The sequence below is a fragment of the Hypanus sabinus genome, chromosome 4 (assembly GCF_030144855.1).
Source record: "Hypanus sabinus isolate sHypSab1 chromosome 4, sHypSab1.hap1, whole genome shotgun sequence".
Taxonomy (NCBI): Eukaryota; Metazoa; Chordata; class Chondrichthyes; order Myliobatiformes; family Dasyatidae; genus Hypanus; species Hypanus sabinus.
The window spans coordinates 93,330,690-93,345,233 of NC_082709.1; the positions used below are offsets into that span (position 1 = coordinate 93,330,690).

Here is a 14,544-nt window from a genome sequence, read left to right on the forward strand (position 1 = left end):
TTGCAAGTCGACCTGCAGGCTGTGAGCTCACAAGAAGTCCGCCCCCAGGAGTAATTGGGCCACGGCGCCCAGTGTGAAGTCCCACGTGAACCAGCTAGCGCCGAACTGCAGCTGCACTGTGCAGGTGCCATAGGTCCGTATCGAGCTGCCGTTTGCGGCCCTCAAGGTGGGTCCTGGCTTCCTGTTGCGGGTGTCATACCCCCTCGGGGGCAAGATGCTGATTTCCGCTCCGGTGTCGACCAAGAAGCGGCGTCCCGACTGTTTGTCCCAGATGTACAAGAGGCTGTCCTGGTGGCCAGCCGCCATAGTCAGTAGTGGCAGCTGGCCCTGGCCCTTGCAGGGCGGGTGACAACGGCAGGCTTTTGTGCCCCACCGCTGGTGGTAGAAACACCACTGTTCACTGGCCTCCTGATTCCTGCCTCTGTGTTGTGTGTGCCTGGTCTGGTCTGCTGTTGGGCGCGTGGCCTGGTAATCTGACCGATGGACATTCTCCCTATTGCTTTCCACAGCACGTCTGCCCGGGCTGCTACCTTCTGGGGGTCGCTGAAATCTGCATCAGCCAGCAGCAGATGTATGTCCTCGGGCAGTTGCTCTAGGAATGTTTGCTCGAACATGAGGCAGGGCTTGTGTCCGTCAGCCAGGGACAGCATCTCGTTCATCAATGCTGACGGCAGTCGGTCTCCCAAATCGTCCAGGTGAATCAGCATCTTGCCCCCGACGGGGTATGACACCCGCAACGGGAAGCCAGGACCCACCTTGAGGGCCGCAAACGGCAGCTCGATACGGACCTATGGCACCTGCACAGTGCAGCTGCAGTTCGGCGCCAGCTGGTTCACGTGGGACTTCACACTGGGCGCCGTGGCCCAATTACTCCTGGGGGCGGACTTCTTGCGAGCTCACAGCCTGCTGGTCAACTTGCAAGGGAAAAGACTGGTACATGCCGAGATCTTCCAGATGTTCTCCCTGGGTGAAGCCAAGTTGCCAGCCCCACACCTGGACTCATCACGCTGTCGGACAACGAATTCACCAGAATACTGGCGGACTTTCCATTGATTCTGGCACCGCAATTCACGCCGTGAGAGGCCAAAGGTCCCAATGAGCAGCGCTTTGAATGCTTCATATTTGCCTTCTTCCGGGGCGACTGTATAAAATCCACAACCTGGGCAGCCGTCTCCTGGTCAAGGGCGCTCACCACGTGATAGTAACGCATGGAATCAGAAGATATCTGCTGAATCTGGAACTGGGCTTCTGCTTGGCTAAACCACATGTGTGGTCGCAGCGTCCAGAAAGTTGGCAGTTTTAGCGAAACTGTGTGAACAGATGAAGAGTCGGTCATCCTTGGTCCAAATCCCATTTGGACCATTGGGGTCACCAATGTAGCGATGTGTTACACACAGCACTGAAATAACGACACGCAGTCAGTAAGTCATTTCAAGACTAGTTTATTCAAACTTCGCAGCGCTGGCTAGTGCCCACCCTCTCCAGGCGGAAATGATGTCAGAGGTGCATCACCAAAGTCTCCCCCCTGCGTGCTGGCTATTTGTGAGCCGGTTCGCCTGCGCAGAAAGTGGGCCACAGTGCCTTATTTTGGGCAGGTGATCTGAGTGAGATTCAGTCTGCTCCCTCAAGTGGATGTAGAAGAGCAAGGCAGTTCCCTTAACCAGCATCACAAAAATAAAATATCTCATCACTGACATATGGCAGCTTTTGCCAACATTTCTGCACAAACTGGCTGCTGTATTTCCTATATTGCAACAAAAAATTCACTTCTAAAATAGTTCATTGATTGTAAGATCCCTGGGACATTCTGAGAGAGAAATAAAAGGTTTATCTTTTACAGCTCCATGTAATGTTGGTTAGACCACACTTCTTGTGTTCAATTCTGGTTGACTCAACATAGGATGGATGCAGAAGCTTTAGAGAGGGTGCAGAGGAGATCTACCAGATGCTGCCTGGACTAGAGGGCCTTACGAAAACAGGTTGAGTTAGCCAGGGCTTTTCTCTTTGGAGCAAAGGAAGATGAGGTGTGATTTGATAGAGGTGTACAAGAAGATAACAGCCATGCACTGAGTGGATAGCCAGAGACTTTTTCCCCAGGGTTGAAGTGGCTAAGACAAGGAGCATAATTTTAAAGTGATTGGTGGAAAGTATAGGCTGGATGTCAGAGGTGGTGGGTGTGTGGAACACCCTGACAGGGGTGGTGGCAGAGGCAGATATATTAGTGGCATTTAAGAAACTCTTAGATAGGCAAACGGATGATAGGAAAATGGAGGGTTATGAAGGCAGTTAAAGTTAGATTGATCCTAAAGTAGATTAAAGGATCGGCAGAACATCATGAACCGAAGGGCCTGTATTGTGTTGTAATGTTCTATATTCTAAGTATGCATAGAAATTTCTTTACGTTTTCACAGCATCAGCTCGCTCTTAAGTGCCCATAATTTCTTTCCTTCATTTCCCTCCTAAGCACTTTTTAGGTCATGCCATTTGTCCAAATGCATATTCACATTTTGTCTGATTTCTTTTTGTTTTGCTTCCTTTTAAAGCTGTCTATCTGGGCTACCTTCCAAATCATGCAAAAGAATCTATTCCTGAAACTAAAAAGACTCTTCAGATGCTGAGTGATGTGTCGTTTTGATTACTTTCTTTCTAGGGTTTCAGGATTCCAGCTGTGAAACTCCTGGCACAGGAGGTCATTCAGGACATTGTTGGGTTTAGCTTTTGAAAGGGCTATCCAATTAGTCCAGTCCAATTCCCTCCCTATTTCCCCTTAAAATGGCATATTTTTCTCCCCAAGTATTCATGCATTTCCTTTTGATAGTTATTACCAAACCTGCTTCCACACCCTTGCATACTGGGATTCCAGATTGTAACTGGCTAAATATTCTCATCTCCTGTTATTTTTTATTTCAGCCAATTATTTTAAATCTGTGTCCTTTGGGTATTTATCAAACCTGCCAGCAGTAACAATTCCCACTTATTGACTTTCATATCCTTTTCTTTCTGATACCTTGTAGCTGAAGTTTATCAAAATCTCCAACATTAAATAACTTAAGTTTATTGCATTCATTTAGAACTCAAAAGACAAAGGATTTAGTAACCCTATGTAGAATCAGGGCTGAAAAAGACTGGGAAATTATTTAGGAATGGTAGCACAGTGGAAATGTTAATAGCAATCCAAACTCCTAGTCTAATCACCTAGAGACATATACAAATAGCAACATATCAGGTGGAGAATATCATAATCAGTTAGATTATGAAAATAAGACTTAATCGTGATCATGAAAAATCCTGTTTATTACTGCCCTTAAGAATAGTAGAAATAAAGTAAGAGCAGGTAATGAAGCTGCTTAAGATCTGCTCTGCAATTCACTGATTTCAACTGAACAATGCATCCACTTTTCTGCTTAATTCCTTAACATTCCTGTACAGAATGCACTCAGATATCGAGCATCCACACCTTTCTAAGATAGAAATCTCCAAAGATTTAAAGTCTTTTCATTAAGAAAGTTTTCCTCATCTGAGTCATAGGAATCCTAAAATTGTGGCATGGTAGAGTAGCGGTTAGCATAATACTATTAAAATGCCAACGAACTGGGTTCAATTCTACTGCTCTCTGTAAAAAATATGTATGTTCTCTCTGTAACCCCATGCGTTTCCTCCCACATTGCACATTCTGAAAACATTAGGGTTAGTGAGTTCTGGGCATGCTATGTTGGCTGGAAGCATAGTGACACTTGTGGGCTGCCCCCAGCACATATCTGTACCATGATGGTGATTGACATAAATGACACATTTCACTGAATATTTCAATGTATGTGACAAATAAAGTTAATCTTATCTTAAATAAAGCTAATTATATCTGTTCTACTCCACAATTAGAGGCAGCAGCCTATCATCATCTAGCTTGAGAATTCCTCCAAGAATCTCACAGGTCTCATTCTTATAAACTCAACTAAGGTGCCAATCTATCTCTACTTCCTTCAAAGGACTTCATCATCATCCCAAGAATACACTGAAAATTAACTTTTTTGCAAAGGCTTTAATCTAGTTGGAGACAAGCTTATTTCTCCTTGTCTATAAATATCAAACCTATACACAGGGCTGCAACAAAGCATTGTGCAATTGCAGCAAGAATTCCTCACTGTGTTCTTCAACTTGCTAGTGTTAAGTGTCATTATGCTATTTTCCTAATTCTGGTTTCTGTACACAGGTGGCCCGTTTTTCAAACGTTTGCTTTACGACAGCTTGCTGTTATGAAAGACCTACATTAGTACCTGTTTTCGCTAACCAAAGAGGATTTTCACTTTTACAAAAAAAAGACATCCTCTTTATACATGTGTTTACCCCAGGAAAGACTACCACTGAGAAGCCTTGTGTGGACAGTTCTGTGCGCATGCGTGTACGTGCCGAATTTTTTCTCCAAACTGATTTTCGCTTGCTGTCTTCCCGATTCTCTTAAGTGAAACTACACCGTACATACAATATTTCTACTTTATATAGGCTGTATATTTATCATATCATTCCTGCTTTTACTATATGTTACTGTTATTTTAGCTTTTATGTGTTATTTGGTTTGATTTGGTAGGTTATTTTTTGGGTCCGGGAATGCTCAAAAATTTATCCCATATAAATTAATGGTATTTGCTTCTTCACTTTACGACATTTCGGCTTACAAATGGTTTCATAGGAACGCTTTACCTTTGGATAGCGGGGGGAACCTGCACTGCTACATATATTTAATGCTTCACAAACATGCACACCAAACCTTCTCTGGAAAACATTTATTGATTCCTCAACTTTTAGTTGATGGAGAAACAATTTCAATAGGTTGGTTTTAGGATTGACAAACCTGCATAACAGAGTGTGGGGCAGAAAAGCAAGAACTAGGATTGTGGGCAGTGTAGAGAAGGTGTCTTTATGTGCAGTTTTCATAAATCCTGTTTTTATTTTCCTGTAAATACCTGCAAGAAAATGAATCTCAAGGTGGTATATGGTGACATATACGTACTTTGATAATAAAATTACTTTACCATGACTTTGAGAGATAGAGGGAAATTGCTTAATGGGGGAAAGATTGAGAAGCACAGTTAATGTTAAGATGATTGGCAAAAGAAACAAAGGTGATGTGTGGAAAGAAATCTTTGTGCAGAAATTGCTAATATCTAACATGCTTAGCCGTATGAGACAACGGAGGCTAAATCATTTGTGGCTTTCAGAGGGCTTGAAGTAGCTGTAAGGAAAAGAAAACTACAGGGTCACAAGAAACAACAGAGGAATTGGATTAATAACATTGCAGGAGTCAGCAGAGGCTTAAGTGCTCAAATTCTATCCTTCTATAAGTCTACAGGAGTAAAATTAAGCCTTTCAACCCATTGAGTTTCCTCTGCCATTACAGCAAGGCTGATTTTTATCCCTCTTAACCCCATTCTCCTTCCTTCTCCCTGTAACCTTTGACACCCTTACTAATTACCTATCAAACACTTTAAATATACCCAAAGACTTGGCCCCATGGCAGTCTCTGGCAATGAAGTAGATGCAACCTACTGTGGCTACAGAAATTCCCCCTCATCTTTGTTCTAAAGGGATGTCCTTGTATTTTGACGGTGCACCCTCTGGTCCTATACTTTCCCACGAGAGGAAACATCCTTTCTGCATCCACTATCTAAGCCTTTTAATATTCAATAGGTTTCAAAGTGATTCCTCCTCATTCTACCAAACTCCAGCAAGTATATGCCCAAAGTAATCAAATGTTCCTCATAAGTTAACCATTTCATTCACTGGATCATTCTTGTAAACCTCCTCAGGACCCTCTCTAATGCCAGCACATCCTTTCTTAGATGAGGGGCCTGAAAATGCTCACTATACTCCAAGTGTGGACTGCTCAATGCCATTCTACTCTCACAATTTGGGAATGGAGATGGGTTGAAAGGAACCAGAAATTAAAAATGAATAGCTCACTGGAATGTACATCATAAACATAAGAGATTTTTGCAGAAAAATCCATAGCAACACACACAAAATGCTGGAGGAACTCAGCAGGTCAGGCAGCATCTACGGAGAGGAATAAAACCGTCAACATTTCAAACATTTATATGCACTTTTTCAGTATTTTGTATGAGTTGCTTTGGAGTTTATGATTTTCTGTTCCACTGAGGAATCTTTACAAGGTATGCCTATCCTGAAAGCTTTAAATCTTTTTCCTGATGAAGGGTCTCATCCTGAATCATTGACGATTCATTTTTCTCTATAGACGCTTCACAAACTGCTGAATTTCTCCAGCACTTTATGTGTGAAAACTCATCAGCTCTGAACATTAATGAATGATTACTTCCAGTTTCCCTTAATTTTACATAGGTTACAAAAATAAAGCCATTTGGAAGATAAATCTATAAATAATGTTAAGAAACAAATCTTGTCTTGCAAAGGGTTGTCAATGTTGGCATAAACGGAAGATAGGAGAGAGGACGCTAGACACTTATGACTCCAGTGGTACTGAGAATAGAAAATGCTTTAGAATATGTGGCAAAGATCTTTTACCATGACACAGAAAGAAATGAGTTAAATCAAATATGTTTGCACAGTGACTATCAATTTTTTATTGAACGTTAAACAATTACTTACCCGCAATCTACCCAGGCAATGGTGCCCTGCCCTTTCACTGCTTCTGCCACGTCAGACAGCAGCTTAAGTGGTCGTTCAGCAGTAGCAGCTATCATGCAATAAGAAAGTAAACATGGGTGTTATTGTGCAATTCCTTATCACCATTGTGCAGTGCTGCTCAATCAACAGATAATCAAAGCAATTCCATTACTCCCATGCAGAAATGGCTGAGTACAATATTGGAAATGACAAGGAAAAAGAGAATTCTGATTGGTTGCATGGAGGCACCAATGCACAGGATCAGAAAAAGCTGCCGAGAGTTGTAGACTCTCCCAGCTCCATCATGGGCACTAGACTCCCTACCATCGAGGACATCTTACAAAGGTGATGCCTCAAAAAGTTGGCATCCTCACCATCCAGGAATGTGGTCTTCTCATTACTGCTATCAGAGAGGAGGCATGGGAGCCTTAAGACACACACTCAACGTTTTAGGAATAGCTACTTCCCCTCTGCTATCAGATTTCTGAACAGTCCACGAATTCATGAACACTACCTCAACATTTTGCAGCAACATACACAAATTGCTGGAGGAACTCAGCAGGTCAGGAAATATCTATGGAAAGGACGTTTCAGGCTGAGACCCTTCTTTAGGACTGAGAAGGAAGAGGGACAATGCCAGAGTAAAAAGGTGGGGGGAGAGGAAAGAGGTGAGCTAGAAAGTGATAAGTAAAGCCAGATGGGTGGGAAAGGTCAAGGGCTGGAGAAGAAAGTCTGATAGGAGAGGAGAATGGACCATAGGAGAGAGGGAAGGAGGAGGGGACCTGGGGGAAAATAATAGCCAGGTGAGAAGAACAAAAAAGTCAGAATGGGGAATACGGGAAAGTGTTGGGGGGGGGGGGGTGTGGTCGGAAAGAATGGTTTACTGGAAGGAGAAGTCAAGATTCATGCCATCAGGTTGGAGGCTACCCAGGCAGAATAAAAGGTGTTGCTCCTCCACCCTGAGGTGGGCGCAAGACAAGGCCCTGGACCGACACGTCGGAATGGGAATGGGACTGAAATTAAAATGTTTGGCCACCAGCAAGTCCCACTTGCCCAGTTGTGGTGGGTGGTGTGGAGGTGCTCGACTATGTTTGCTCCCCAATTTAGGACAGGTTTCAATTCTATACTAACTTCAGGAATGGAGAGACAGGTGTTAAATCTAAAAAAATAATGCTAACAAAAGGGTATAATGGCCTGTCATGGGGTTAGAGGTCTGTCTGTGTATCTGAGTGAGAGGGTGGAAGGGAGGCAACCTATTGTTTAGTTGCTCTATTTCTGTTCTTGTTGTTGCTTTTGTTGTTTTGTCAACATGGTGGGCATGCTATGTTGGCGCCAGAATGTGTGGCAACACTTGTGGGCTGCCGTCTGCACATCCTTGGGTTGTGATGGTTGTTAACACAAATGACGCATTTCACTGCATGTATTGACATATATATAATAAATAAGTAAATCTGAATCTAATTGCAAAAACTTTCTTAAAAGCCGTTTGTATCTGGTCTCACTAAAAGAACGGACACTTGTCTGAGGGGCTAAAGGACAAAGCTGCCCCTAATATCCTTCTATACCACTACTTTGTCAACCCAACAGCACACCCGGGTAACAGAACTAATCTAATTTAAAAAAAGCTGGATTGCTGCTTATAGAAAACAATGTTCTACTTAATATTTTTAAGTTAATGCCATTTCACTGCAGTCAAATTTCCTACTGACAGTTTAACAGTTTTATCTTTCAACACCTGCATAGGTTCCAAGAATATAAAGTCACTTAATCCATACCTCATTATAATCAGAATGCTAATGATATAAAAATATTAGTTGATAAAGAAAAATATTAGCTTAATTTGTCACATGTACGTTGAACCATCCAGTGAAATAATGCATCATTTGCATCAACGACCAACAGTTCAAGAATGTTTTGGGGGCAGCCCACAAGCATCACCATACTTCTGGTGCCAACACAGCACATCCACAACTCACTACCCTTAACCCGCATGTCTTTGGAATGTGGGAGGAAACCAAAGCAGTCACAGGGAAAATCTATGTATACACTCTGATTTTCGCAGCAGAAAAAGTTTACAGAGATTGGGTCAGGAGACTAGCTTAGATGGGCATCTTGGTAACATAAATTAGTTGGGCTGGAGGGTTTATTTTCATGCTGTTATGACTCCATGAATGTTTTAAAATACATTTGCAATTTTTCTTTGTATAGTGATGGAATGGACTAGGCCAATGGCACTAAAAGAGTTATATATACATACAGTTCAGGGATAATGCATTTACTTCCTAAATGGTTTCAGTGAACCCAATACATTTTTATAACAATCTGATATCTCCAAATATTACAATTCTTCAAAGATAGGCTAGCAGACTGTTCCAACAAGCTATAAGAGAAGTAATTTCTTCACAAAACCCAACTAATTTAAAGGAATTGGAGGAGGATTTCATTGGAAGATAACAAGGGCATGAAATCTTCACATCAAAAAGGCACATTTACTACTGGCCTTTCTCCAAACCAGGATAGAGGGATAGAGACAGCCACATTTGATGAGGTCTGAATTTCAATATTGGGTGGAAAAATACAGCTGATGCCAGGAGGAGGGATGGGATTGGTGGCTAGGTAATAGTGTGTGGTGGGGACCGAAATAAAGTTTTAGATCTTCCTTATATCTAACAGGAAAATATTTGAGCACTGTTCAGTACAAGAAGATGACTAGCCAATATGACAATTTAGAGGATAAGTTGAAAAGTGGTGGAGCAAGGCTGAATGCTATCACTGAACAGAAACATGGCAGATACTTTGAGGTGAATGTTCTCAGAAGGTATCGTGCAGGACAGCATGCAGGCAAGACAGCAAAAGGACATAAAAGTTGTATTTGAACATGACTAGAAAGTAGGACTTTCAAAGTGCATGCGTTGAACTGGAGGGAATATACAATTTTCTCACCTGATTTGGAGTACAGTATCAATACATTGTTTCTTGTTCGGGTAAGCTTTTTCAGCTCTTTTTGGTCATCAATTTTCTCAATCAGTGGAGATACCTTGGCTGCCAGGAGACATGTGAACAACAGCGCCTAAGAAAGAGGTAAGAAGTAAGATCAACCACCTGGAACAGAAAGTTCTACAGACTGAGTAAGAGAATGAGAGTAATAATGTGAGAGGATTAGAGAGCGGGTAAAAGGGAGCACAACAGAGCTCATGACAGTGAGCTACAGAGTGTTTGCATGGGGGAAGAGAGAGGGAGCACATTTGCGTACAGGAGGAAGAGCGGGAGAGCTCGTACGTGGGGAAGGAGAGCTGGCAGGTGTGGGTGGGGGGTGGTAGAGCTGGTGAGGTGGGGGGGTAGGGGAAAGCTAGAGAGAGAGGAGTCAGTGAGAGAGGGGGTAGAATTGGCTTGGGAAGAGGTGGGTTCGGGAGCCTGCTGGGGGGGGGGGGAAACAGGGGGAGTCAGCCCAAAGGGGGGTGAAACGCGGGGAGTCAGCCGGGGGGGGGGGGGTAGTTGGCCTGGGGGGTGGGGAAAGGGGGTTGGCCTGTCAGGGGAACAGTCGTCAACTGACGAATGGGGGTGTTGACGAGTGAGGGGTAGAGTTGGCATGAAAGGAGGATTGAGGGAGAGACTGATGGAGGGATGGAGAATGGGGAGGAGGTGGCTGGGGAGAGGGCGCTCGGGGGGGGTGAGGGTGGGGGAGAGAGAGCAGGGACTTATGTATAGTCAAGGTGTTTCAATTGATTATAGTAAAAATACATCTATATCTAGAAGATCCAACTGCTGGTGGGTCAGTATCCTGGCAAAAATTACACCATGAAGGGAAAAGTTTACAGTATTTAAAGCACGAGTCAGGAGATGGATGCAAGAAAATTTCCAAGTCACTGAATATCCCTTGGAGTACAGTTAAGTCAATCATCAAGAAGTGGAAAGAATATGGCACAGCTGCAAATGTGCCTCGAGCAAGCCGTCCTTAAAAACTGAGTGACTGTGCAAGAAGGGGACTGGTGAGCGAGGCCACCAAAAGACCTATGACAACTCTGGAGGAGCTTCACTGGCTGAGATGAGAGACTGCACATACAACAACTGTTGCCCGTGTGCTTCCCCAGTTGCAGCTTTATGGGAGACTGGCAAAGAGAAAGTCACCATTGAAAAAAAAGACTTGCATGAAGTCTTGGCTAGAGTTTGCCAGAAGGCATGTGGGAGACTCTAAAGTCAGCTGGAAGAAAGTTTGGTCTAATTAAACCAAAATGGAATTTTTTGACCATCAGACTAAACACCACACATCATCAAAGATGCACCATTCTTACTGTGAAGCATGGTGGTGGCTGCACCATGCTGTGGGTTTGCTTCACTGTAGCAGGCCCTGGAAGGCTTATGAAGGTAGAGGGTAAAATGAATGCAGCAAAATACAGAAATCCTGGAGGAAAACCTGATACGGTCTGCAAGAGAACTGTGATTTGGAAGAAGATTTGTTTTCTAGCAAAACAATGATCCCAAGCACAAAACCAAAGCTACACAGGTACACATGATTAAAAACAGGAGTTAATGTCCTGGAGTGGCCAAGTCAGAGTCCAAACCTCAATACAATTGAGAATTTGTGGCTGGACTTGAAAAGGGCCGTTCACTCACGATCCCCATGCAATCTTACAGAGCTTGAACAATTTTGTGAAGTAGAGTGGGGAAAAACTGCAGAGTCCTGATGTGCAAATCTGATAGAGATCCATCCACACAGGCTGTAATTGCTTACAAGGATGCATCTACTAGATACTGACTTGAAGGGGTGAGTAATTATGCAATCAATTATTTTGAGCTTAATAATGGTAATAAATTGAGACAAATTTGATGAAATTTGTTTTCACTTTTGACATGTTGATCAGTATCACAAAGCCAAATTAAATCTACTGTGATTCAATGATGTAAAACAATAAAATATGAAAACTTCCAAAGGGAGATGAATACTTTATATAGGCACCCAGCATCTTACCTGAACTGCCTGCTTTTATTTAGTAAGAGCTGATTTCTAGTGCTGAAGAAATCACTGAACAGTTGAAGAGCAATTAAGAAAAGCTCTCAAAAATTAAATATGAAGATTAAACAAAGTAAAATTGGTTAAGTGAACATATGAAGCTCCTTCAATATAGAGATTTGTATATAAATATTCAGCTTAACTATCGCTCCTGTAAGTGACCTTGCATGACTAACAACTTGCATTAATCTTGGGAATTTAATGTAACAAAATGCTCCACAGCAATTTTTTTAACTTACTCTTTCAATATTTAAATATCATTGGGAAGACCATAATTTATTGTTCATCCCTAAATGCTCTGAAGAAGAAACTAGTGAAGGCTAGGAAGCTCCTAGATTTTCACAGAGAACAAATCAGGCCCTCTGGATGTTGTACTGAGCTTTTAACCTACTCCAAGATCAATCTAACCCTTCCATTTTTACATAGTAACCATTTCTACATAGCCCTCCATTTTTCTATCATCCATGTGCCTATCTTGGTTTTTCTTAGAAGTCCCTAATGTATCAACCTCTATCACCACAGTGTGTTTCATGCACCCACCACTGTGTGTTAAAAAAAGCTTAACCCTGACATGCCCCCTATACTTTCCTCCGATCACCCTGGTGTTAACCATTTCCGGACCAGAAAAAAGTCTCTGGCTATTCACTCAATCATCCTGTAAACCTCTATCAAGCAATCTCATAATCACTGCAAACAGAAAAGCCCTAGCTCTCTCAACTAGAACTAGTGACAATGAAAGAATGACAGATTTTCAAATCTGGATGCTATGCAACTTGGTTGGGATGGTGTTTCCCAGTACTTACTACCTCATCTATCTTGGTGGTAGTTGTGGTTTAGGAGTCATCAGAGCAGCGCAGACTGTTTTGTAATAGCACACACACAAACTAACACTGTGCATCACTGTTGGAAGGAATGGATGTTTAAGGTCACTTAAGACTGCTTTATACTGAGTGGTGTCAAACTTCCTGCCCTTTGTTGGAGGCACTCTTACCCAGGTAACTGAAAGGTATTCCATTGTCCACCTGAATGTGAACCATGAAAATGGCAGGAAGGCTTTGGGGCCTAACTTGTCAAGGGTCTTTACAAAACATAAAATGAAAATCAAATCTTAAGAAATACTCAATTTACTGAAAGGATGGCAAAAAAGAAAGTTTGTGGGAGGGAATTCCAGAGGTTAGAGCCTAAGCCGCTTAAAATCCAGTCACAAACAACCTATCCATATCAAGATAGTAATGGACTATCGGGATTTGGAAAAGCGTTAAGGCTGCCGGGTTGAGAAGCAAGGTAATTTGAAAGCAAACTCTGCGAGTGTTAAACATAAGGCTTTTTGAGAACTGGAAGATTTTGTAGATGAACATGAACAGGATTAAGGCGAAATACAGTGTACGTCATGTTGTAGATGGGTTGAGTTCCTAGGAACCGTCTGCATCGGGATTTTCCACAATATGAATTCCTGACAGAAACTGATAAATTTTCTTGTTTCCTCCCATTGTGTTCAGTTGTTTTACTCGTGTTAATTCAATAAGATCTAATTTTTATTCTTTATTCCAAATCTTTTGGTAGTGATGTTGTGAATTTTATTAGGGTATAGTCCATTACCTGAGCTGCTGTAATAGAAAGGTACACTCTAAATCACTGCAAGTTAGGTTAATATTCAAGCAGAAGAGTTCTGGCAATGTCAGCTTTATGAGGAATGGAAGATGTGAAACTGCCTGGAAGACATTGGATTAGTTAAGGTCTAAGGTCACCTCATTACAGGAAGGATGTAGAAGCAGATTCAGAGAGGGTGATTTACCAGGATGCTGCTGGGATTAGACAGCATGTCTTATGAGGATGTGTTGAGCGAATCTGAATTTTTTTGAAGCGAAGGAGAATGAGTGGTGACTTGATAGAGTTGTACAAGATGATAAGAGGCATAGATTGAGCAGACAGTCAGAGACTTTTTCAAGGATGGAAAAGGCTAATACACGGGGCCGTAAGTTTAAGGTGATTGGAGCAAAGTATAGGGGGATGTTAGAGGCAATAGGGACATTTAAGAAACTCTTATATAGGCACATATATGGATAAACAGAGGACTTTGAAGAAGGAAAGGGTTAGATTAATATTAGAGTAGATTAAAAGGTTGGCACACATCGCCTGTAATGTGCTGTACTATGCTGGACGTGCCGTGTTCTAAGGAACAAGCTCTGAGATATGTGCAGATTCATGAGACACTGCAAAGATAGAAGTATTCTTATCCCCACCACCAAAATGGGAATATTTTTAACCTCCCTATATTCAAGTAGATGATAATAAGGTTAAATACTGTGACAGTGTTCTAACTTTTTGAAAATATATTATACCTTATCTTGCTGACAGGTGAATACATATCACAAAATGTAATATGGATTTTATTTGGCAATTATCAGGCAAATAAGCAGCATTTATTACAAGCAGTACTTTAATTTCTCTCAAACTGCATGTCAAGTCCAAACAAAAATATTTCTGCTGTACTAACCAACTTTGAGCTTTGAAAAAGATTGTTCATTTCTTTAGATGCTAGGAGAAAGCCATTGATTTAGCTCAAATGTATCCGTAGTTTGACTGCCAGTTTATTTGAGGACAGAAAGTGATTATTCAATGCCTTCCAAAAAATACTAAACTCAAAGATATCCCACACAGAAGTCTTACAATATCTGGTTAACAGCCGTTCACAGCCTGTCAATTGTCAAAAGTGTAGAGAGCCAATTTTAAATACATTGCTCAGGACACTAATTCTGCCTTGAACAAAGAGTCACAGCATACTGGATAGACTGAATAACTTGATCTGTATTCAAGATCCCATCAGGTTTTCATGCAGGTATAACAAAACATATGCTGTTGACAGTGCGGAAGGAGTTAGAATTCAAAGGTAC

General features: G+C 42.0%; 1 protein-coding gene across 2 annotated transcripts in view; it reads right to left on the reverse strand.

Annotated features, from left to right (window-relative positions):
- Positions 1-14,544, reverse strand: part of pdia5 (protein disulfide isomerase family A, member 5) — a 194,758-nt gene that overhangs the window by 171,445 nt on the left and 8,769 nt on the right. Inside the window, exons 2-3 of one of the 2 annotated variants that reach the window (XM_059967674.1) lie at positions 9,583-9,709; positions 6,622-6,709 (exon numbers count right to left, since the gene is read on the reverse strand). In XM_059967674.1, coding sequence (XP_059823657.1) covers positions 6,622-6,709; positions 9,583-9,709 — 215 coding nt within the window. Of the gene's footprint in view, positions 1-6,621; positions 6,710-9,582; positions 9,710-14,544 lie in introns of those variants that run through there. The other variant, XM_059967675.1, reaches the window with a different exon arrangement.